The 25,856-nt window shown below is 38.8% G+C and overlaps 2 protein-coding genes across 2 annotated transcripts; both read right to left on the reverse strand.

Annotated features, from left to right (window-relative positions):
• Window positions 1-11,962: 11,962 nt before the first annotated feature.
• On the reverse strand, window positions 11,963-17,916 carry LOC146385110 (polymeric immunoglobulin receptor-like). Its single transcript, XM_084930687.1, has 7 exons — window positions 17,844-17,916; window positions 17,384-17,710; window positions 15,856-16,176; window positions 15,439-15,735; window positions 12,966-13,061; window positions 12,804-12,871; window positions 11,963-12,274 (listed from the first exon to the last, which is right to left on the reverse strand). Exons 1-7 carry the CDS (start codon window positions 17,878-17,880, stop codon window positions 12,122-12,124), a joined length of 1,299 nt encoding a protein of 432 aa, XP_084786813.1. The 5' UTR covers window positions 17,881-17,916; the 3' UTR covers window positions 11,963-12,121.
• A 1,945-nt stretch (window positions 17,917-19,861) lies between these two features.
• LOC146385111 (polymeric immunoglobulin receptor-like) lies at window positions 19,862-24,928 on the reverse strand. The gene is made up of 8 exons (XM_084930686.1): window positions 24,865-24,928; window positions 24,349-24,675; window positions 23,735-24,055; window positions 23,330-23,629; window positions 22,560-22,658; window positions 22,148-22,249; window positions 21,995-22,071; window positions 19,862-20,458 (listed from the first exon to the last, which is right to left on the reverse strand). The coding sequence occupies exons 1-8, from the start codon at window positions 24,899-24,901 to the stop codon at window positions 20,315-20,317; spliced, it is 1,407 nt and encodes a 468-aa protein (XP_084786812.1). The 5' UTR covers window positions 24,902-24,928; the 3' UTR covers window positions 19,862-20,314.
• Between the last annotated feature and the right edge of the window lie 928 nt (window positions 24,929-25,856).

Genomic DNA, 25,856 nt, shown 5'->3' on the forward strand with positions numbered 1-25,856 from the left:
GATTACACCACCAGGGGTGGAGTTACACTTCAGGAAATATTGCATTAGTCAGTGCAAATGTTTTAACAGTTACAAAGGCACACAGGCCCATTATTCACAAGACAGAGCAAAATAAACATATAAATGAAGCAATAAGGAACAAGTAACAACTCTGTAAATAATATACAAAAAAACAAAACAAAAAAAGGAGTGCACACACACAAGCACGCACGCACACACATGCGGCACGATTAAAATAAAACAAAAAGTTAACACGAAACAAGGCAGCACAAGACACTGTAAACCACAAAGAATAACCAAACAATGCAAGTCAACAAAACAGCAACAAGATAACAACAAGACAGCAGCAGGGTCGGCTTGTAACAACAGAGAGAAAAACTGTTTTCTGGGGTCCAACCTGCTAGAAACCAAATTGCTGACCTCCAATTGCCTGGGGAAATTAGTCTGAACGCTTAATGACAAGCTGTGGTCATCACCAGCCATGACAGGAATGCAGGCCAAATGCCAGAAGTCAGGGAAATGGAAATGAAATGGACCTTTGATTTGTTTTGTTTTTTTGTGTTGTTGTCATAGGGGTTGTCAGAATTTGTCTGGTCTTTTGCCCAGGACCGGTTTGCCTTGGGAGAACCTACCTTGAGCATATTGAGAGACAACACATCTCTTATAATCACTGGAAAACACAAACCCCTCCGATGTTATAAGGTGGTGATTCACAGAGGTGGCCTCAGGATTTCATCTTTGCTTTCTGTAGATGATGTGGTTCTGTTGGATTCATTAGGTCATGACCTCCTTGCACTGGAGCAGCGTGAAGCAGGAATGAGAATCAGAACTTCCAAGATGGAGGTTGCATCTTACACATACACATTTTTGCTGGAAAAGGGTGGAGTGCTCTTTCCGAGTCAGGGACGAGTTACTGGCCCAAGCGGAGGAGGAGCGTGAGATAGAAAGAGGAGGGCGGACATTGTACATATCTGTTGTGGTAACCAGATAGTTGAATGTAAAAGCAAAGCTGCCAATTTATGTTCAATTTATGTTCAATCTACTTTTGTATGTGTTTTAGACACAAGGAATGCAGATTAGTTTTCTTTAAAGGGTGGATGGGCTCTCCTTTAGAGAAAGGGTGAGGAGTTTGCTCATTTGAGAGGGATTTGGAGAAGAGCCACTGCTCCTCCATGCCTTATTAGATGAGGTATTTGGGGCATGTGGTTAGGATGCCTAAAGGACGCCTTCTAGGCAAATTGTTTTGGGCTTGTCCTATAGGATGGAGGCCCCAGAGCACACCCAAGATTCACTGGAGACATTATGTCTTGACTGGCTGGGAATGTCTCTGTCTTCCCCCAAATGAGCTGGATGCCTTTAACCTGTATTATAATAGTTGTTTCCTAGCTATCCTAGCTGCAGGATTAAAATTAATGAGACACACAAGATAAACATGTTATATATCTGCAGGATCATTCTCCAAATTGTGTGTAACAGTATATGACTTCAAGGCCGTACTCACACTATGTCCTGCTACCTTATTTCACACCTGAGCATGAAAATAACCACTTCCCTGCTGACCTGCACTCACACTGTGCTTATCTGGAAATCTGATCGAACCTTGACTTGGTCAAATCATAGGCTTGACTCATAGCATCTTTCTGATAGCAGCAACACATTTTGCTCTCAGGACTCTTAGGCTACATCCACACGTACACGGGTATTTTTGAAAACGGAGATTTTCCGTTTTTGTTTTTAAAAAAAATCCCGTTCACAAGTAAACGCAAAAATGAAGGAAAACACTGCTAGGAACATGCCAAAGCAACAGGTGGCGATATATTCCTAACCGTGTAGAAATGTTGGCCAATCAGAAGTCTAGAAGCCTGGGTGGGAAAGCGTAAACATAGGCGCATAGGAGCAGAAAGGAGTCCTGTGTGAAGGGACAGTAACTGTGTGTGTATATGTAAGCATTTAAACACATCAGAGATCAAATATCCACCCTGGCAGGCGTTTTTAAAAATCTCCGTTTTCAGTGACTGAAAACGCAGTTTACGTGTGGACGATTAGAACATGCTGTAGGTATTACAGGTACTGCACTGCAGTGGTTTGTATCATATCTATCTAATAGACTCCAGTTTGTGCATGTAAATGGAGAGTCCTCTTCACACACTGAGGTTAATTATGGAGTTCCACAGGGTTCAGTGCTAGGACCAATTCTGTTTACATTATACATGCTTCCCTTAGGCAGCATCATTAGAAGACATAGCATACATTTTCACTGCTATGCAGATGACACCCAGCTCTATCTGTCCATGAAGCCAGATAACACACACCAATTAGTTAAACTGCAGGAATGTCTTAAAGACATAAAGACCTGGATGGCCGCTAACTTTCTGCTTCTTAATTCAGATAAAACTGAGGTTATTGTACTCGGCCCTGAAAATCTTAGAAATATGGTATCTAACCAGATTCATACTCTGGATGGCATTACCTTGGCCTCCAGTAACGCTGTGAGGAACCTTGGAGTCATTTTTGACCAGGACATGTCCTTCAACGCACATATTAAACAAATATGTAAGACTGCTTTCTTCCATTTGCGCAACATCTCTAAAATTAGAAATATCCTGTCTCAGAGTGACGCTGAAAAACTAGTTCATGCATTTATTACTTCCAGGCTGGACTACTGTAATTCATTATTATTAGGATGTCCAAAAAACTCACTGAAAAGCCTTCAGCTAATCCAAAATGCTGCAGCAAGAGTACTGACAGGGACTAGAAGGAGAGAGCATATTTCTCCTGTTTTGGCTTCCCTTCATTGGCTTCCTGTTAAATCCAGAATTGAATTCAAAATCCTGCTCCTCACATACAAGGTCTTAAATAATCAGGCCCCATCTTATCTTAATGACCTTGTAGTACCATATCACCCTATTAGAGCACTTCGCTCTCGCTCTGCAGGCCTACTTGTTGTTCCTAGAGTATTTAAAAGTAGAATGGGAGGCAGAGCCTTCAGTTTTCAGGCCCCTCTTCTGTGGAACCAGCTTCCAGTTTGGATTCGGGAGACAGAAACTATCTCTACTTTTAAGATTAGGCTTAAAACTTTCCTTTTTGCTAAAGCATATAGTTAGGGCTGGACCAGGTGACCCTGAATCCTCCCTTAGTTATGCTGCAATAGACGTAGGCTGCCGGGGGATTCCCAAGATGCATTGAGTTTTTCCTTTCCAGTCACCTTTCTCACTCACTATGTATTAATAGACCTCTCTGCATTGAATCATATCTGTTATTAACCTCTGTCTCTCTTCCACAGCATGTCTTTTATCCTGTCTTCCTTCTCTCACCCCAACCGGTCGCAGCAGATGGCCGCCCCTCCCTGAGCCTGGTTCTGCCGGAGGTTTCTTCCTGTTAAAAGGGAGTTTTTCCTTCCCACTGTCGCCAAAGTGCTTGCTCATAGGGGGTCATATGATTGTTGGGTTTTTCTCTGTATCTATGAAGCGCCTTGAGGCGACTTTTGTTGTGATTTGGCGCTATATAAATAAAATTGAATTGAATTGAATTGAACGAAAGGTGCAAACGCATAGAAAAATCTGCGTTTTCAAAAATACCCGGGTACGTGTGGACGTAGATTTGAAAACAGCGTTTTTGTCTGAAAACGCTCCGCATCCACACTAGTGTTTTCAGTCGTTTTCACAGAGTTGTGCGTCCACATTGAAACAGCCGAAAACGCTTACGTTCAGTACTGCGCATGCTCAAAAGCGAGTGAGAATTAAAAAATTGGAAGAAAAACTATCTGGAGCATGTACAAACTGATATTAATCTTTTTTAGGTCTGTCAAAATTGAGAGCAATCAAAACAACTACTGTATAATGCACTCCGCTATCTTTGTTTAATTGGTCACATGACTACATCACATGACTAAAGTGCGTCATCGTTTTGAAATGTATGCGTTTTCGGGAGTGTTTTCAAAACGTTGCGTTTTTCCTTGAGGAAAACGCCGTCTCAGTGTGGACGGGAGGCCAAAACGGAGAGAAAACTATGTGTTTTAAAACAGAAACGCACTAGTGTGGACGTAGCCTTATTTTGGGTACATCTTAGAACTTAAAACTTAGAACTTTTATTGCCATTGTGCACTTTCTTGCACAGCAAAATTGGGTAGCAGGACCACAAAGGTGCAAAAGTAAAGCAAACAATATACAAAAAGAAAAAGCTATATGTATATATATATATATAGGGTGGGGGGCTATGGTCATTTCGGATGGGAATGTGTATATATATATATATATATATATATACACATATATGTATATATATATATATATATATATATATATATATATATATATATATATATATATATATATATATATGTGTGTATATATATATATATATATATATGTGTATATATATATATGTGTATATATATATATATATATATATATATATGTGTATATATATATATATATGTATATGTGTATATATATATATATATATATATATATATATATATATATATATATATATATATATGTATATGTGTATATATATATATGTATATATATATATATATATATATGGCTAACCGAAGGTCGAACGGTCCTGATCCCCAAGGACCCCAAGAAGGGACCGGTCCCATCCAACTACCGACCAATAACCTGCCTCAGTACTACATGGAAGCTCCTGTCAGGCATCATATCGGCTAAGATGAACAGGCACATGGGTCAATACATGAGTGGGGCACAGAAAGGGATTGGCAAGAATACCAGAGGTGCAAAACACCAGCTACTGGTAGACAGAACAGTCAGCCGAGACTGCAAGACCAGACTGACCAACCTGTGCACTGCCTGGATTGATTACAAGAAGGCCTATGACTCAATGCCCCACAGCTGGATCCTGGAATGCTTAGAATTGTACAAGATCAACAGGACCCTAAGAGCCTTCATCAGGAACTCAATGGGGATGTGGCGTACAACACTAGAGGCCAACTCCAAGCCCATAGCACAAGTCACCATCAAGTGCGGGATCTACCAAGGAGATGCTCTGTCCCCACTGCTGTTCTGCATAGGCCTGAACCCCCTCAGTGAGATCATTAACAAGACTGGCTACGGATACCGACTACGGAATGGAGCAGTTGTCAGCCACCTCCTGTACATGGATGACATCAAGCTGTATGCCAAGAGTGAACGAGACATCGATTCACTGATCCACACTACCAGGCTATACAGCAATGACATTGGAATGTCGTTCGGACTGGAGAAGTGTAGTCGAATGGTAACGAAGAGAGGGAAGGTAGTCAGAACTGAGGGGATTGAACTACCAGAAGGCAACATGGCAGACATAGAGGACAGTTACAAGTACCTGGGGATCCCGCAGGCGAATGGGAACCATGAAGAGGCCGCTAGAAAGGCTGCAACCACCAAGTACCTGCAGAGGGTCAGGCAAGTCCTGAGGAGTCAACTGAACGGTAAGAACAAGATCCGGGCCATCAACACCTACGCCCTGCCCGTGATCAGGTACCCTGCTGGGGTAATAGGCTGGCCAAAGGAGGAGATAGAAGCCACTGACATAAAGACAAGAAAGCTCCTTACCATGCATGGAGGGTTTCACCCCAAGTCCAGCACCCTGAGGCTGTACGCTAAGCGGAAGGAAGGGGGCCGGGGACTGGTGAGTGTCAGCACCACAGTCCAGGATGAGACAACGAACATCCAAGAATACATTGGGAAGATGGCCCCAACTGACCGAGTGCTCAGTGAATACCTCAGGCAGCAGAAACCCAAGAAAGAGGAGGGAGACGAGGAACCATCATGGAAGGACAGGGCCCTGCACGGTATGTACCACCGGCAAATAGAGGAGGTGGCTGACATCCAGAAATCCTACCAGTGGCTGGACAAAGCTGGACTGAAAGACAGCACAGAGGCACTAATCATGGCAGCACAAGAACAAGCTCTGAGTACAAGATCCATAGAGGCTGGGGTCTATCACACCAGGCAAGACCCCAGGTGCAGGCTGTGTAAAGATGCTCCAGAGACAATCCAGCACATAACAGCAGGGTGCAAGATGCTAGCAGGCAAGGCATACATGGAACGCCATAACCAAGTGGCTGGCATAGTGTACAGGAACATCTGTGCCGAGTATAACCTGGAAGTCCCGAGGTCAAAATGGGAGATGCCCCCAAGGGTGGTGGAGAATGACCGAGCTAAGATCCTGTGGGACTTCCAGATACAGACGGACAAAATGGTGGTGGCTAACCAACCGGACATAGTGGTGGTAGACAAACAGAAGAAGACGGCCGTAGTGATCGATGTAGCGGTTCCGAATGACAGCAATATCAGGAAGAAGGAACACGAGAAGCTGGAGAAATACCAAGGGCTCAGAGAAGAGCTCGAGAGGATGTGGAGGGTGAAGGTGACGGTGGTCCCCGTGGTAATCGGAGCACTAGGTGCGGTGACTCCCAAGCTAGGCGAGTGGCTCCAGCAGATCCCGGGAACAACATCGGAGATCTCTGTCCAGAAGAGCGCAGTCCTAGGAACAGCTAAGATACTGCGCAGGACCCTCAAGCTCCCAGGCCTCTGGTAGAGGACCCGAGCTTGAAGGATAAACCGCCCGCAGGGGCGAGATGGGTGTTTGTTTTTTATATATATATATATATATATATATGAGTAAACTATATACATGATGTATATGTAGAACACTTTTAGGCTACGTTCACACTGCAGGTGAAAGCGCATCAAATCCGACTTTTCTGACCCTATGCAACCCATATCCGATCATGGTATAAATGCAATCTATTATTATTATTATTATTATTATTATTATTATTATTATTATTAAGACTTGTAGTGTGAACATAGTCTTAGTTTGCATTAAGAGTTCTGACAGCCCACACGAAGAAGCTGTTTTTTAGTCTATTGGTTTTGCACCTGATTGATCTGAACCTTTTTCCAGAGGGCAGGATGTTGAAGAGGTGGTGGTTAGGGTGGAGGTGGTCTTTTATAATTGCCTTGGCTCTCTGAAAATCTGATCAAACCTTGACCCGGTCAAATCATAGGCTTGACTCATAGCATCTTTCTGACAAACCTAAGTTGACCCAGCAATACCAGAAACTACAAAGACAAGGTGTTCCATAACTTATTTGAATTTTACTGTCAAGTCTGAATTTTTTCAGAAATGATGCACTATTACATGCATATCATGCTAGTAGCATGGTGTAAATTTGCATTTCCAGATAAACCTAGATAATCTAACAAATAGGCAAAATACAAGATAAAAAAAAAGCTACAAAACGCAGCAGAATATATAAAAGAGTGATTATAATATGGCAGAGTTCCAGAGGAAGCATAGCATAAAGTCAAGCATAAATGCAAAATGTGTTGCAATTTGCAGGAAATGTGTTGCAGTTGGCAGCAAATGTGTTGCAGTTGGCAGCAAATGTGTTGCAGTTAGCAGCAAAATGTGTTGCAGTTGGCAGAACTCTTATTTTGGGTACATCTTAGAACTTAAAACTTTGTGCAGTTTCTTGCACAGTGAAATTGGATAGCAGGACCACAAAGGTGCAAAAGTAAAGCAAACAATATTAAAAAAAAAAGAAAAAGCAATAAATATGTGTATATACATATATATATGTGAGTAAACTATATGCATGATGTATATGTAGAAACATTGAAACAGTAACATTGTGGGGCTGTATAGAAGGGCAGTTATATAATATAATAAATGAATAAGGGTGGGGGGCTATGGTCATTTCGGATGGGAATGGTAATTCCACTGAGACAAGAAGACTGCACAAAGACCAAAATATTGCACAGAACAAGGAAAGACAGAAATGGCACATGGGATGGCAGCAACATTGTTAATCAATAGCAGTGTTGTATTTGGTTGTATGGAAGAAGTCTGTTCACACTCTTATTTTGCATTAAGAGTTCTGACAGCCCACACGAAGAAGCTGTTTTTAGTCTATTGGTTTTGCACCTGATGGATCTGAACCTTTTTCCAATTTGATGATGGTGTTGCAGGGATGTGAGGGGGTGCAGTCACTGCAGATGGTGTATAGGAGTGGAGTCAGCACACATCTCTGAGGTGAGCCAGTGCTGATTGACAGGGTGGATGATCACAACCTTGACTGATTGTGAACGGCTTGTGAGAAAGTTTTTGATCCATGCACATGTGGCGGGGGGGAGAAGTCCAAGTTTACCAGCTTGGTTATAAGAATGTCTGGGATGATGGTATTGAAAGCCGAGCTGAAATGCTAAGTGTGAATGCTAGGCAGTTTCGTTATTGTTTATCAAATGTCAGATCACAGAACACAGATATGGTGCTAGTATAGTGGTAAATGTGTTGTTGCTTTAATGATATTGTAATGCTGTGAAAAGTGAGAAACTGCACTGGCATTTACATGATGTCTATAGTTGTTTGCATGTATCATATCACTAACATTCATGTCCCCCAATTCGACCCTGTCTGAACTCTCCCTGTCACCTCTCCTGTGGACTGTCCTTTGCTTTGGATGGTTGATTGCAGGTATTTAAATTCATCTACCCACACTACCTCTGGTCCTTGCAGCTTCACTGTTACAACTCTCTCACTCTTGTTTTCACACACATCCTGTTTTGCTTCGACTGTCTTTCATTTGTCTTTTTTCGGGAGCCTGCCTTGACTTTTGCAGACTGTCTTCCGTTGGCTCCCTGCAGATGACTCACAAAGTCATCTGCAAACATCTTAGTCCACAGATATTCCTGCCTGACCTCATCTGTCATCCTGTTCATCACCATTGCAAACAAGACGGGGCTCAGAGCCAACCGCTAATGTGATACCACTCCCAATGTCACTGCTACTGCAAACCCCACCACTGTTTCACTGTCCTCACACGTCTTCAACCATGTGCACATACTTCTCTGCCATTCCTGATTTCCTCATGCAGTACCACAGTTTCTCTGTTAGCATCCTATTATAGCCTATACCCCCTAATGAATACAGATGCAGTGGTCGGGAATTGAACCGACCTGAAAGCGTGTAGTGTCATCACTATGCTATCCAGCTGATTTCACACCTGCGGGCAGTCTATCCTTTAAGCTCGGGTCCTCTACCAGAGGCCTGGGAGCTGGAGGGTCCTGCGCAGTATCTTAGCTGTTCCAAGGACTGTGGTCTTGTGGACAGAGATCTCGGATGTTATTCCTGGGATCTGCTGGAGCCACTTGCCTAGCTTGGGAGTCACTGCACCTAGTGCTCCGATTACAACTGGGACCACCGTTACCTTCACCCTCCACATCATTTCCAGCTCTTCTCTGAGCCCTTAGTACTTCTCAAGCTTTTCGTGTTCCTTCTACCTGATGTTGCTATCATTCAATATCTCTACATCTATCACTACGGACGTCTTCTTCTGCTTGTCTACCACCACTATATCCGGTTGGTTAGCCGCCACCATATTGTCCAACTGTATCTGGAAGTCCCACAGGATCTTAGCTCGGACACCACCTAGGGTGGTGGAGAATGGCCAAGCTAAGATCCTGTGCTCGAGAACATGTGGTGGGTGAAGTTAACAGTGTTCACAGTGGTAATTAAAGCACTCGGTGCAGTTACCCCCAAGCGAGGTGAGTGGCTCCAGCAGATCCCAGGAACAACATAAGAGATCTTTGTCCAGAAGAGTGCAGTTCCAGGACAAAGACATTGCGCAGGACACTCAAGCTCCCAGGCCTCTAGTAGAGGATTCAAGTTTGAAGGATAGACCATCTGCAGGGGCAAGAGGGGAATTTATATACATTTTTAGTGAAAGTGAATTTTTTAATTTCAACTTTAGTCTTCATGAATTGCTCACTTTCTATGTAAAATTGAATTTTGCCGATTTATTTAAACTGAATAAAGAAAAAACTAATTTCCAGCATCCATAGAATGAAGATATGGAGATCAGAGGGAAAAATATTTTCAGTACTGAAAAAAATTATGCAAGAATTACGGGCTATTTCATGTCATAGCAATGTGAAACCCAAGTCATAGCTTAACTATAACCACAGAGGGGATGGCCCATTCTTAGATGGCCCCTCCAATAAAAACATTGTTTTTTTTTATATTTATAAAATAGCTGAGACATGCCATCTAGTGGTGAAAGACGTTTTTAGAAGCTTTGCATAAACAGCACAGCATATAATTAAAAGTTTTGCAGTAAAAGGGTGAGTAAAAGTATTTAAGTATATTTAGGAAACTGTACTCAAAGAATTGTAAGTTCAATCTTTCAGAGCAGAAACATGACCCATGGGAGTTTTAGATGTTATTATTATTACTCATTCATTAATATAAAAGTAAATATAAAAAATAAAATCTGCTGCTACATTTTTGTGAAATATTTAAAAATATAATTTAGTTTTTTCACAATGTTTTAAAAGCAGAGCAGATATTAGTAATAAAAATGAGAGTAAATGTATAGATCACCGCAGATGTGAAGTCCGTTTAATTCTTTTGACTTTATTGGAATTTTAATTCTCATTCTAATGAAACAGTTAGAAACACAGTAACTGACATCCATAAGTCTGGAAAGGATTAGAAAGAAATTTCTAAGGTTTTAGAAAACCATGGTGAGAGCCATGACAGAGAGAATTTATATCTGCAGACTTTTTATGTGCTTTAGCCTTTAGTTGAGATAAAATTATCATAGTGGCTTATTTGAACATTGATGTAGATGCTGAAAAAAACAGACTCAAAATTGCTTTTAATTTACTACTACCACTGTTACAACACACCCACCACTTTAATCCTTTAATGACACTTTGGATTTTGTTCTGACGTGTAGTACAGAAACCTGAGATCCCTTTTTGTTTGATAATTTCTTAATTACATTTAAATTTTCAATAAATACTATAATAAAGAGAAAACTCCAACAATCAGATGACCTTATCCTGAAGACACTCCCTACAGAATCATAAGAATGCATTTTTAAATCATTGTTCTCTCTGTGCAGATCAAGAAAATGTTCAACTAAAGTGCAAGAAAAACAAAAATCTGGAACGAGCAGAACAGAAGGGAAAAACAAATATGCAAAAAAAAAGCTGGACAAATAAGAATGATGACACGCAGACAAACTAACAAAGACCAAGGGGAAAGCACACACACACACAATCCTGTCAGATCATTAGTTATTATGAAAAGCTTGTTAAAGTCAAATATTTGATGACACAAAAATAAAAAATCAAGTAATATATGAACTAAAGATTTACAACCCTGCATTTATAAATGTATTAATACCCATTAGTAGTGGATGCATTCTCATCGTTTGTCCAACATATTTATTTGAAAAACTCCAGCAGAATTCAGTGTTACACTGAAATATCTCCAGCAGAGGGCTCAGTGTGAGATAATGAGTGACACTGAAAGGAGTGTTTTCCTTTTTTCAACTCTTACTTTCAGTAAACTAACTTTCAGTTTACTGGAAATTAGAAACAGGTAGTCTGGTTTGAATCGCTGACCAGAGAGCTGTTTTAGAAAGACAATGTAGTGCAAATTCTGAGTTTGTTAACCCAGAGATGAGGGTTTTCAATTACAGAAAGAATCTGTTATTTCAATAACTCTGATTCAGTTATTGGGGTAACAGACTCTTGACTCTCTATGACTCCTGCCCTCCTGCTTCACCTGAAGCAGCTGTCTGTATTTCCTCATTCATGCAGTCACATAGTAGAGTGCGATCACCTTAACGTGACAGATTTATTATCAGCTTATCAGCCTGGCACATAATCCAACACAAAAAGGGGACTAACTAAAAGCCCACCTGAAAGTCTAAAACTGACCCAAATCACTAAATATACATGTCACATTACACTACATGTCATGTTGAAATATGTTCACACTCTGTATTTTATTGTTTCATAAGGCAAAGGAGTTTATGTGTGTGTGTGTGTGTTGGGGGGGGGGGGACAAAAACAACAACACTATTCTTACTTGCTTATTTAAATCAATCAAAAAACAAACAAACATGTAATTCTATTTTTTAATCAATAAATATGCACAGAGTATTTTTTTGTGTAAACAATAATAAAGAAGTCTGGATCACAAGACAGTGAAAATGTTGAGCAACAGCGGTACATTGCTGTGAATCTCGTGTTAAAGATGAATCAAACAGGATAATCTGTATTCACTTAAGACCCACAGTTTAAGTACATGTACATATTTATCTTTTGTTAGCTTTATGGTAATTTTCATTGCAGTAGAGTTCTTCAGTTGTGAAGTTTTTGTAATCTGGTTCATCTCCCACTGGATCATCAAAGTGGTTCAAGGCGCTTTGCTGTTTGAAAGTCACCACAAATTCTTGATTTTCATAAATCTAAAGAATCAACGAAAATAATCAGAGACTAAGGAACCACACAAGCTGCAGAGAATCTGGTTGCTGTATATGGTTATACACAGGCTCATATAATAATGTCTACTTTTATTACAACAATTATAATAAAAATATTTTAAATGCAGATGTTTTACATATGACAAATATTGACTGAACCACAGAAGTTACAAATTGTAAAACTGGATGACTCCCATGACTCCCACAACAAGTTTATTAGTCCAAACCAAATTAGACTAATAACCAGTTAGCTGGTCGATGTCTCAGTTTAATACCAATAATCTTGTTCTAAAGTTCAGACTGCTTAAAGATTTCAGACATATTTTCAAAGAAATGAACACAATTTCCAATTCCAGTTTTAGCTATTCAAACATCAGCTTGCTACTGTGTTCACTGTGACAAGAATATAAAATATAACATTCAAAAAATTTAAGTTGTGCCACTCTATAAAACACGTGTGTGTGTGTGTGTGTGTGTGTGTGTGTGTATATATATATTCATGCTTTGGACTTACTTCGCCTTCTTCTGCATCTATCACATCTTCTGCTTTCGGTGTATTTCTGTTCATGACAGCTTCAGTTTCTGAAAAGTCAGTGTAAGATTTTTTTAAGCTCTTTCTGCATGCACATTTGAGTATTTTGTCGGAATATGTGTGTAAATATAAACTATAGCATACCTCTCACGTTGTAACATTTGTACTTATAAATAATAACTAGGACACATATTAGTAAAACCACAGGGACAACAGCGTAAACAGCGTAGTGCACCGCTTCTGAAAAACAGAAACAGCAGAACACAATAGAAAGTTCCTTTTTTAATTAAAGTAATATGTATTTTAACATAACTGTTGATCACAGGTGCACACTTCCACAGCTGTTTTGACACTTAAGAGCATATCCAGTCTTTAAGTCTGATTCTATTAGTGGTTTCCGGGTCCAAACTCTGCTTCAGGTCACAAGGTTTAAGGAACACCGGGACATCACTGAGAGTTAATAACTGTCTAAATTCTTCCATCTTTAATAAAATGATCAGTGTGGCTGCTCTACCAGGTGTAACAATTCAGTTTAACGTCCAGGCATTCATAAAAACACAATTTATGAAGTTATATGGAGTTTGAAGTTAGCAGGGATTTAGCTCGCTAGTTTCCACCCAAGCATAATATATAATGCTCTGACCGAGGGATTTAAAACGTACAGCTCTGCTATCACTTCCATTATAAATGAAGACAAAAAATTAAACCGTAGTGATGTTTGTAGGGTTACTGAAGTTAGGTTAGCTGGTATATAATGATGTGCTACGTGGTGGCTAGCTACACAGCTATGGTTAGCATAATATAAACACAGTAGCACAGTGAAGCTGGAGGATTAACGCTAACTTTTTTCCATTCGGTAACCGTTAGCATGAGGGTTCCCAATGGTTAGGGACAAATGCAATCACATGGCAGGATGCTGTAAACGGACCAAACTTCAGTCAGGAGAACAACTGAGATAATCCATCCACAGTATGAGGTTAGTCATTAATATACTGCTGCATGGGCTGGGCTGTAGTTACATCGTAAGGTAAGGTATAAGAGCTTAATTCAATTTCATTTATATAGCGCCAAATCACAACAACAGTCGCCTCAAGGCGCTTTATATTGTAAGGTAGACCCTACAATAATAGATACAAAGAAAAAAACCAACAATCATATGACCCCTTATGAGCACTTTGGCGACAGTGGGAAGGAAAAACTCCCTTTTAACAGGAAGAAACCTCCAGCAGAACCAGGCTAAGGGGGGGGGGGCATCTGCTGCCACCGGTTGGGGTGAGAGGAGGAAGACAGGATAAAGACATGCTGTGGAAGAGAGACAGAGATTAATAACAAGTGTGAATCAGCAGAGAGGTCTATGTTGAGTGAGAAAGGTGACTGAAAAGTAAACGCTCAATGCATCATGGAAATCCCCCAGCAGCCTACATCTATTTTAGCATAATTAAGGGAGGATTCAGGGTCACCTGATCAAGCCCTAACTATATATAAGTAGAAATAGTGTCTGTCTCCCAAATCCAAACTGGAAGCTGGTTCCACAGAAGAGGGGCCTGTAAACTGAAGGGTCTCCCTCCCATTCTACTTTTAAATACTCTAGGAACAACAAGTAAGCCTGCAGTGCGAGAGCGAAGTGCTCTAATAGGGTGATATGGTACTATAAGGTCATTACGATAAGATGGGGCCTGATTATTTAAAACCTTGTATTAGAGGGGCAGGATTTTGAATTCAGTTCTGGATTTAACAGGGAGACAATGAAGGGAAGCCAATATAGGAGAAATATGCTCTCTCTTTCTAGTCCCTGTCAGTACCCTTGCTGCAGCATTTTGGATTAACTAAAGGCTTTTCAGGGAGAGCTTCAGAGCTTTTAAATTTTAAAGCTAAAAGCTCTAAAATGAATAGTAGTAATAAAAAATGAGAGAGGCCGACAGTGATCACTACCTTTTTTTAGGGGCTTATTCAGATTAACTATAACAAGATACAAAGCATTAAAACATGTTTAAAAAAACAGCCTTAATAAATGCAGAGTAGTTTGGTCCTGGAAACAGGGTTCATTACGTCATCACTTAAAGACCGGATTGACTTGGCTTATGTTTAATCCCAGAGGAATTAGCTACATTGTAACCATGAAACTACACACATCCCCTAAAAATAACTAAATTTTTGTTGTAGTCACATAACAGCAACTCAGTGCTTTTAGACATGTGAGTATAGGTAAGACAACCAGCTGAAGTTAAATCTGAGCATCAAAATGTGTAAGTGCAAAGGTGTGATTTAAGTGACCAATGTCATGGTTTTTGGAGAGTCATAGCCATTTTTAGGGGAAATAGAGAATCGTCTGAAAAAAGAGAAAATTTAACACATGCACACACACACACACACTGAAGCCAGCAAAAGATTTGGGAAGTGATATGTCTAAGTATAAGTAAGCGGTGTTCTCAGTAGTCCTAATTTTGGCAGATTGCTTGCAAATTGTGTGACGCACAGTGCTGCTGGTTTTGCAACTATTTGATCATGTCAGACAACTAAACCATAAACCACAGTCCCATGTTTAGTGGGGTCCAAACAAAGATGGAACTTTCAGCTATATTAATTTTGCTGTCATGTAAATGGTTGTTCACCTTACCCACTGACAGCTCAACCTTAGTGTAGTTTTCAACTCTCCACTGTGAGTCTGACCCACACCAGTATGTCCCAGCATCAGCTGTTTCCAGCTCTGTGATCATCACCAAGAAAAAGTGGGAAAAACCATCATCTTGCACTGTGAACCTGCTTTGACTCGTCACATTTGTACAATTGTTGCGGTGGTCTCCTTTGCAGAGAAACTTGCTATTATCATGATGTTGTGAAGGATAAGGGCACTGAAATGTTAGTGGATATCCTGCAGTCCCACTTGCTGTTTTTGACTTGACACAGCACCACTCTGTCAGATTGGAAAACAAAAATTATTCAAGGATGATCAAATATCAAACCATATAAAAGAGTCCTTTAAAAAAAACAAAAACAAAACAATGACATATGAGATATGACTATGACCTCTCACCTTTGACGTTCAGTTCAACAGCAGAGAAAACATCCAGGTCAGAGTTTTTTTGGACACCACAGAGGTATGTTCCTGAATCACTTTGGGCCAAACTGGTTATGGTCATTGTGAATTTTCCTGACCTCTTATCATCATTAAATTTGATTCTACCATTTTGTTTGTTGTCAGAGGTGATTAGTGCCTGTTGCAGACATGTGGAGGGCCGCTTTCCTCTGCAGATGTACTTGAGGTAGTTCTGGTACCGAGGCTCATACGAACAAATGATGTCCTCTGAATATCCCTCATAACTTTGGATTTTGGTCACAGTGTTACAGCAGCTGTCTGTCAAAAACATAAATTGCAGTAGAAAATGTGTTATAACCACAGAGTAGAGGTTTAATATTTCATATTGAGCCTATTGTTTATTGTATGTTTATTGTAATAACTTTCCTTCACAGACATTTGTGCACCCGGCCATCGCCCTATCCATTTGTTTTATGTGTGGTTATTACTGTTTCCTATTTATATGTGCAGTTCATTCCCTTTATGGGATCTTAATAAAGATCGATCCAGGCTGTCATATGTCATGTGCAGCCATGTTATAAAAGCAAGTCCAGTGGTCCCTCGTTTATCACGGGAGTTGCGTTCTAAAAATAACCCGCAATAGCTTAAATCCGCAAAGTAGCCAGCTTTATTTTTTACAATTATTATAGATGTTTTAAGGCTGTAAAACCACACTTTAGACAGTTTTCTAAGACAGGCATGAACATTTTCACACTTTTCTCTCCTGTTTAAACACTCTCAAACTTCAAACCTTCATAGAAAAATAAGTCCAGTATTATAGAATGAAACCAAAGATCAAACCCTGTTTTCAGGTCCAGAACATGAGAATAGAGCAGCTGCCAGAGAATGCAACATTAATTAATCAATGGCAGGGAGTAGAGGAAGCAAGAAGAGTGAGTTGAGTAAAGTTTGACTTATCTGACTGTTTTGTTTCACTTAATGAGCCTTCTGGTCCAAAAAATACGGTAACTTCTAACTTCTTTAGCATGTCCAGAAGTCCAACTTTTTGTACGATGGTTAGCATCTTCCTCTGCCTTTTAGGTGCTACCGTAGGTCCCTTTGACTGTGCAAAACATTTCATCGACATTGTTGTGTTTGTGGGGGAGAAAACTTACAAATATACAGTACAGCACTTCAGAGTCACACTGCTAGGGATCGAAGATTTATGTAAATTTGACAAGCTGGACACATTCTGTACTGTGCAGGAGACACGGCGTGGAGGAGGCTGATTGACAATGGTCTACAGCCGATCAGGGCGCAGAACACAATGCGCTGTAAAAAAATCCCCCCAAAAAACAAGCATGCAAAATTGCACAAAAAAAATCAGTGAAACAGCGAGGCCATGAAAGGTGAACCGCGTTATAGCGAGGGACCACTGTAATCCTTTACCAGTTATGTTTTGATTTACTGCACATTTATATGTATGTATATATGTCTTTTATATGTGATTTTTGTCTTGACTACAAATTTGGAATGCTTTATTTACCTGGTGCTAATTTCAGCTTCACTTCAGTGTAGATATCTTGTCCCGTTCTGGTCACTCCACACCAGTATTTCCCAGCGTCCTCAGATGTAAGATCAGAGACGGTCACTGTGAAGGTTCGTGCCTTTTTGTCATCACAGGCTGAGTATTTGGTTTTTTTTTGTTGTGATGTTGTAATAAGAACATCATTGTCACCACAGACATCCTTACACAGGTACTTCTCATAAGACTCATAACCGTGACCATAAGTGCAGGAAACATTTACCTTCCCCCCCACATATCCAGTCACAAGTATCACCCCTCCTGCACTGGTCACACATCCCAGAGCAACTGTAAAGTAAAGAAATTATAAAAAAATTATATAATTGTTTATTTTTTCACGTCAACATTCATTAATAATAATACAATTCCTAAGTCCAATAAAGGGTGTGTTATTTTTTTTTTAGCTCTTTAAACAACTTACTGCAGAGGGTGAAGAGCAGGTTTCGAAGTCTCCACATCTTCGCTTTGGCTCATCAAAACAGAAACTTGACAGGAAGTACTCTTAATACTAAGAAATATTTTGCATGCAGAGGGGAAGCCTATCAGCACAGAGGGGACTACACATTATTAGGTGGCTGGGTATTTTAAAATGTGTAAAATGGCTGACATGTGCCACCTTATGGTGAACACGTCTCATAAACAGCACTGTTCAGTTTAAAGTCTTGTGCTAAATAAAAATATTTAAATGTATTTATAAAACTTTGCTTATATAATCAAAACTAACATCACTGACTAAAAGCTCTGAGTGTTACATCGTATTATTATAACTTATTCATTAATATAAAAGCAGCATTTTTCTTTTGTAATTAAAAACTTATCTGCTGATTTTTGTTCTCTTTTAATTAATTTCTTAGTTACTGTTTGGTCAATAAGCCAGGAATTTGTACAAATACAACTGTCCCTGTATTTGGTAAAGCAGCTAACTAGTCCTATCAGATGATACTAATGTAGTAAAATTGATCAGTTTTAAGTTTAAAGTTATGAAAATACAAAAATAAATGCTGCAACTGTGAACTTCGGTGCAGCACTTTACAACGCACCAATGTTGCGAACTTTCTTAACATACCCGTAAACACAAACTGTCAATTACTGAGTCAAGTAAACCCATACAATGAAGCCTCTTAAGCCATTTTGTCGCAATAGCTTGGAAAGAAAAAATAAAACTGGCTGTTAACAGTTTTCATATGTTTCAGAATTATTAAGTAGAGATTGACAGACTATTCGTTTATTTTTCTATTATTGATAAAGTAACTTCTTAAGTATAAGTAGTTGAAAAATACATCAATCCATTTCTTTCTCTCTCCCTCTCACGCACACACAAACACACACTGAATACCACTGAGGCTTAGAGTTGATGGGTGTGACAGGTGTGGTGACACCAAAACAGATGTCTTGACTGTGTTTTTGGTGTTGGTGCCTTTTATGTAGCACAGTTGTTTAGGAAGTCTGTGCTTAAGTTTTGGTGAGTAAAATTCTACTATTTTATTCGTCTGTTGTGTAGCAACAGGTGTGAGTTTGATCTGCATGGGTGATAGCATTGGCTGATAGCTTAAGTCAGTGTGTATGACTGAATATTACACATGTGATCAACATTTTCATGAATACAGAGATTATTCAGTCCCTCTCAGATAGATTAATATCAGTGTCTGCCTGTCATACTGCATCCATTTGGAATATATTTAGCTTTCTGTTTTTATGCAGTGAGCACAAACCACAACAGATTTGTTCATTGATAAATTTTAGGTGACTTTCCACTTTAGCAACTTGACACATCTGAATGTAGCGTGAAAACTGTGCTTTTATTTTTACATTTTAAAGTATTCAGTCTCCCTTGTGATGTGCTTACCACGACTGCCATTTCCGAATTTCATGGAAAGATTTATCGAAAAAGAGGAACATGTTTATTTTTGTCATGTTTGTTTCTGTCTGGAAAGTCCAAAATGTTCACGCAAGAATATATGCCAGCTTGTTATATGAAAAAAAAAGAAGTTATTTTTGCTCTTACTAAGAGGTCCATAACCTATTATTTGATGTGATCCATCAAATCCTATGTTTAGTGTGTTTAACTGTAATTAGTGATTAAAAAAGGTTATAACATTAAGTATGGCATTTCTAAGAATATCAAAACATAAAAACTAAAGTTTTTCAATAAATATGCACGAATCTTAATACCTGTTAACAAGTTATGCAATCTGAAATCTTGTCTCAATTTCTGCAACACAATTACTGTATTTGGTGTTAAGCTAAAACAGCACCAGCAGAGGGCTCAGTGTGACACACTAAGCAGTGACACTAAAACTGTTTTTTGAAGTGTTTTCTGGCTTGTCTGAAGGAAAAAAACCTACTACTCTTTTGCACTCATTGGATGGTTATATGACATCTTATGAGGAATTGCACACTGATTGTTTGCTTTTTTTTTCTGTACAATTGTATCCATTATCCAGCTCCATTTGCAACAAACAGAAAAAAGCATCATAAAATGAAAACTCCAAACTGTAACCTTTTACGTTTTACTGCTCTATTTAAATCCAAATACTTTGAATGACCAGAATGTAACAATGCCGCAGCTCAAATAAGGCAGAAACAGTTAAACATATTGTTGAACTTATTACTATATGAAACAACATTAGATTTCATTTTCCTTGCTTATTTATTTACTTTGCTCTCATGTTAGTAATTTAGTTTGAGTTTTTCCACAACTTCAGAAAAAACACTAAACAATAAAAATTAAGCTATAAAAACAAGTCAAGCTACACACGCATAAAGAGCTTTTCAGTGTGACAAAGAGAAGGCTGTACATTAAAATTTGTTGTTCAACAGTTAAAGAGAAATCAAACAAGTTAAAATCTATATAGGTGAAACCCACATTTTGACCTGAAATGCATACTCTGTTTATCTTCTGTGGAAATTTTCATTACAGTAAACTTCTTCAGATGTTGTGAAGTTTTCATAGTCTGGTTCATCTTCACCTGCATCGTCATAGTTGTTACAGGCACTCTGTTGTTTGTACCTCACAACTTCTTCATTTCCGTAGATCTATTCAGAGACCAATGAACAGCACATGATGTTATGTCATTTTATAAAGCAAACATTTTTTAACAATTTGAATTCTGATAGAAAAATTACAAAAACAGATGACGCTTCAAATATTGCTGCAAATAAATTACATAGTTTAGTTTTAAGGTCAAAAGAATTTTAAAAATCTCAAATTAGATGCTTTTCACACGTTATAAGCTAAGCTAAACCACATAGAAAGTGTAACGTGTAAGTGTGGCTCTCTAAGTGTAGCCTGTGGGCCAGTGGCTGTCCTCAATAACATTTCATGCTACCCCCAAATACCTCAATGAGCGAATGCGCTAACATAAATTTCTTTAGTCAACAGTTAATTTCACGCTACAGAAGTGCAAAACCAACCAAGGGAGAACTTCTCTTTTTTTCCTCTTCTGTTTTAACATCTTAGCTAATTATATCTCCCTAAAACTGTTAAGTATTACTGATTACTGGTTGTTTGCTTACTCACTTACTAAGTTTGTCCAATCTGTCTATGTGGGTTAATTGACACTCAGCCATCGTACATTTTGAGAATTCCTGCCATCTAAGCATCTAAGTTTTGTGTCATCTAATCACTATCACGCGGTTTCTTTATGGTAATGAAGAACAGATAGAAAAGTGTTTAAGTGATGATGGTGATTTTGAATGTGATAACTTCCTCATTTTATCATATATTAGTACTGAATAGTAACACTGTGGATGAATCTGAATGAAAGATTCAAACATCAGTTTGCTATCTGTAAAATAACAAAAACCATGAATAATAAAAGCTGATTTGGTATATCGTGAAACTCTACCTGATCATTGTTGGGATTGGGATCATTATCATGCTGACAAATGACCTGTTGTCAGAATTATTTCCAGATGGTATTGAACGGTAGATCAAAATCTGATGGTGATTTTCTGTGTTCATAATTCCATCAATGTTAATAAGATCCCAAAGACCACTTGTTTGAATTCAGCCCCAAACAACGACAGAGAGTACTGTTGTACATCTCTCTGTACCTCCCCTGCACCTACTGATGACAGTTTGAAACACATTCATAATTTTCTTATAAAATTTATCATCCCATAAGACTTATAGTCACTAATTGTCAGTCCAGTTCTTGGATAATTTGGCATACCTCTGCCTTTTCTGTTTCCTTCGATTAAGAATGACTTCTTGACAGGCTCACCCCATGAGTTTGATGCATTTTTTATGCTTCTATGATTCACGGGTCAATGTTAGGTGGCTTAACGATAATATTAAAAACATTTACTGTGAAAATGGTCAGATAAAAGGATTGGACTGAGAAAGAGGGAAAAAGCAGCCAGTGTCTGAGGAAGATTTTTTAAGGACTTTTAAGATTCAGAAAGCCCGAAGAACTTTCAAAAATTACAAGAAATGAGGGATAGCTCAAGATGTTTGCACAGTACTGTACTGAACTCATTTAAGAAAAATAAAACATTGCTTGTCTGTATATAGTGAGACTTGTTATAGATAGAGCACACTATTAAGGCTTTGGACTTTAGTTTCCTTACGTTATTTTCTGTGCCAGCCGTCACTTCCTCTAAACCTTCTTCGTTCTCTGCATTTCTGTTCATGACCGCTTTACCATCTGAAAACACACAGCATAAAACATGGTTGTGTTCTTTTTGCATGCACATTTGAGTACATTTGCCCATAAAATATACCTTTAACTTTCTGATGTTTGCATTGATAAACTGTAACCACGAGGGCACATATCAGTAGCAGCAGCACAGCAGGCACAGCATAAACCACATACCGTCCTGCATCTGAAAAGCAGAAACCAAAACAGAACCCAGTAAAAGTACAGACTTCCTTTTTACACTAAGACAAGTTGAACTGTGGGCTCAGATGGTAGTTTTCTTTTTATATCTATTAATAAAACATAGACCCTCAGCTGTTTTGACACTCATTTTACCATGGTCTACATTCACTCCCAGGGGATTTGCTGAAACTGTACTCAAAAAACTATAACTATTTCCAATTGTAACCATAAAGTATGTTATCTCTCCATAAGCTATCTCACATAACTGATCAACAGTACAGCACACACTAAAAGACACATTGTATACACTGTACCTTTATTAGGTCTATTTTGAGTTGTAGTTTTATTGTGTGTTGTAGTTTTTCCTGGAATTTCCATTGTGGAAGGTACAGTGCTGGTGTGCTGTGGAGACACTGTTGAAGAAAAAGACTTTCAATGTTCTTAGAAACTTCATCATAATACAATAATCTATTTTAAATTGAGTGAACAGTTTCTGAGAGATTCAGATTGGCTTTCACTCTTAAACTATTCACTTACCTGAAATCAGATTCTTTGTTTGTCAATTTATACATTAAAATAGTCAGTAGACCACTTAACATCTATGGTTTTATATTTAGATATATAGTTTGGTGGAACACTGATTAAAATGATTTAAATACAGAATATAAATATTTGGTTTTCCTGTTTTTTTTCCTCTCTACTCTATGAACTTTAATAATTACCTTTAATAACATCCAGCATTCACTTTTAGCGCATATAACTAAGTACAGAATCAGAAATGGTATTGGAGTGTTTGTAAACCTTTATTAACCAGATAATCTTAGAAAATTTTAACAAATAAGCTGCATAAAGATTAAAAACTTCAAATGATAGTTTGGTGTTAGGGTAAAAATATGACTTCTAAAAAGTAGTTCACTCTGGTTGTGGTAAGTTGCTGGACTGCACCAACCTCTTGTTCTATGTTTGGCACTACAAAAAAACTGAACCACCATCCACAGTCTATATTTACACACCGGGCTGCAAAAAAGGATGTTACTTACAGCTCTGGCCATTTTATTTTTGTGTACACAAGTATTCATCTCACCAACTGACAGCTGAATCTTAACATGGTTTCCAACTCTCCATTGTGAGTCTGACCCACACCAGTATGTCCCAGCATCATCCGCTTGTATCTTTGTGAACGTCACTGAGAAAGAGCTGGAATAAATATCATCTCGTAGTGCGAGTCTGCTTTCACTCATCGCCATGTCTCTGCAGCTGTTGCGGTGGTCTCCTTTACAGAGGAACTTCCTGTTATTGTGATTTTGTGAAGGATAAGGGCACTGCAGAGTTAATGGATGCCCTGCAGTACCTGTTACTTTAGTTGACTTGACGCAGCACCACTCTGTTACATTGAAAGAGACAAATAATTTAAAGAGTTTCTTAAAGAGCCTTTTAGAAGAAATTGTTTCCTTTTTGTTAGTGTAATTATGTAATTATAACCTCACACCTTTGACCTTCAGCTCAACAGCAGAGAAAACATCCAGGTCAGAGTTTCTTTGGACACCACAGAGGTATGACCCTGAATCACTTTGAGTCAAATTGCTAATGGCCACTGTAAACTTTCTTAACATTTTTTCATCATCAAGTCTGAATCGTCCATTTTCTCTGTTGTTAGAGGTGATTAGTGCCTGCTGCAGACATGTGGAGGGCTGGTTTCCTCTGCAGATGTACTTGAAGTTGTTCTGATACTGAGAGTCATATGGACAACTGATGGACTCAGGGTATCCCTCATAACTTTGGACTGTGGTCACAGTGTCACAGCATCTGTCTGTCAAGAAGGTAAAGAGCATCAGAAAAGAAAAGAATAGAGAATAGAATAGAGACAATTAGTTAAACTGTAGGAATGTCATAAAGACATAATGTCTTTACTATACAATGTAAAGCGCCTTGAGGAGACTGGTTTTTGTGACCTAGCACTATATAAATAAAATTAAGTAAAGTCAAGTAATCGTTTACCAGTTACATTTTATCTGTTCTCACCTTTAAGCTCTACAATCATGAACATCTTCTATATATGAATTTTACTCAACTATAATTCATTTTTTGGAAGTCCTTGTTTACCTGGCACTAATTTCAGCTCAACTTCAGTGTAGATATCTTTTCCAGTTCTGGTCACTCCACACCAGTATTTCCCAGCATCCGTAGAATGAAGATCAGAGATGGTTGTTGTGAAGATTCGTGCTGTTTTGTCATCATTGATCCTGTATTTATTTTTCCATGATTCCGATGTTGTAATAAGAACATCACTGTCACCACAGTCGTTCTTACACAAGTACTTCTCATAAGACTCATAACCTTCATCATAGGAACAGGAAACTTTAACTATACTCCCCACATATCCAGTCACATGGATCACCTCTTCCGCACTGGTCACACACCTCAGAGCAACTGTAAAGTAAAGAAAATATAAAGATCATTGTTTTTTTTTGGGTTTTTTTCCATTTAGGCATTCAAGCTAGGATTGTTACTGCTCCGTAAAGAAAATAAAAAATCAGGAGTAGTATTTAAGTACACAATTAGTCTAGATTTATCTTTAGTCTTCATCTTTTTACTAATGTACTCATTAAAATAACTCACTGCAGATGGTCAACAGCAGGTTTTGAAAGCTCCACATCTTTGCTTTGCTTCATAGAAATAAAAACTTAAGAGGAAATCCTGTGAATAAATGACGCCCATAGAGGTTATAGATGCAGAAGACTTTCACTTCTGCATTTTGAGCAATTTTTCCTAATCCTTGCACAATTGCATTTTTAATGTGGAAACTCTTGTCATTTAGACTGACTAGACTGGTAGTAAATAAACTGACTTTTTTCTGGTGAATTATTTGTGTGAGCATTATTCTGAGGTTTACACTAAAAACAGTTCCTATGAAGTTGATAAATGTAACATAGCATTTTATTTTCCTTCGACTGAGGGACAGTAACTGAACAAATATTCCCTAATGTTAGATTGTGTTAAAATCATTTTGGATTTATGTGCAAGATTCACTTTCAAGGTTAAGAGCACAAGTTACCATGGTGCAGTGGCAGGACTGACTTATGATTGAAGCACAATAAAACAGCAAGAAATACTCAGTCCTACAATACAAAATGTTCAGGAGGCCAGCGCGGCAACTAGAAGAGGCTGCCCAGGCCGCAGTGCAAAACTCAGGGGTGAGACCAGTTGCTGCAGACAAAGGAAGTCTGGAGGCCAGCCACGAGGCCAGTGGGACAGACAAAGTAGATCTGGAGACCAGTGACAGAGATGGCTGGCAAAAGAGAAAGCCTTCAAAGCCTGCCATCAAAGAGACTTGGCATCCTGCAACATGGAAGCCTTGAGGTGGTTCTAGGTGCCTAGGAAAACCAGGTGCTGGCTCCTCTGGGTCCAACACATCCTGGTGGAACCGGACCCACTGGCTCAAGCTCAGACTGCTAAGGTGCTGGTTGCTGTGTTGACATGATGGACTGAGTGGATGTTTTAGTGGTGGATAAGCTAGCTGGCACAGGGACTGAATATCCCAGAAACTTAAAAAATTACTATACAGGAGTGAGGTCACAGTGTTTAGAGTCACAATTATTCTTCTCTTTGTC

The sequence above is a fragment of the Perissodus microlepis genome, chromosome 6 (assembly GCF_051167445.1).
Source record: "Perissodus microlepis isolate ML-2025 ecotype Zambia chromosome 6, ASM5116744v1, whole genome shotgun sequence".
Lineage (NCBI taxonomy): Eukaryota > Metazoa > Chordata > Actinopteri > Cichliformes > Cichlidae > Perissodus > Perissodus microlepis.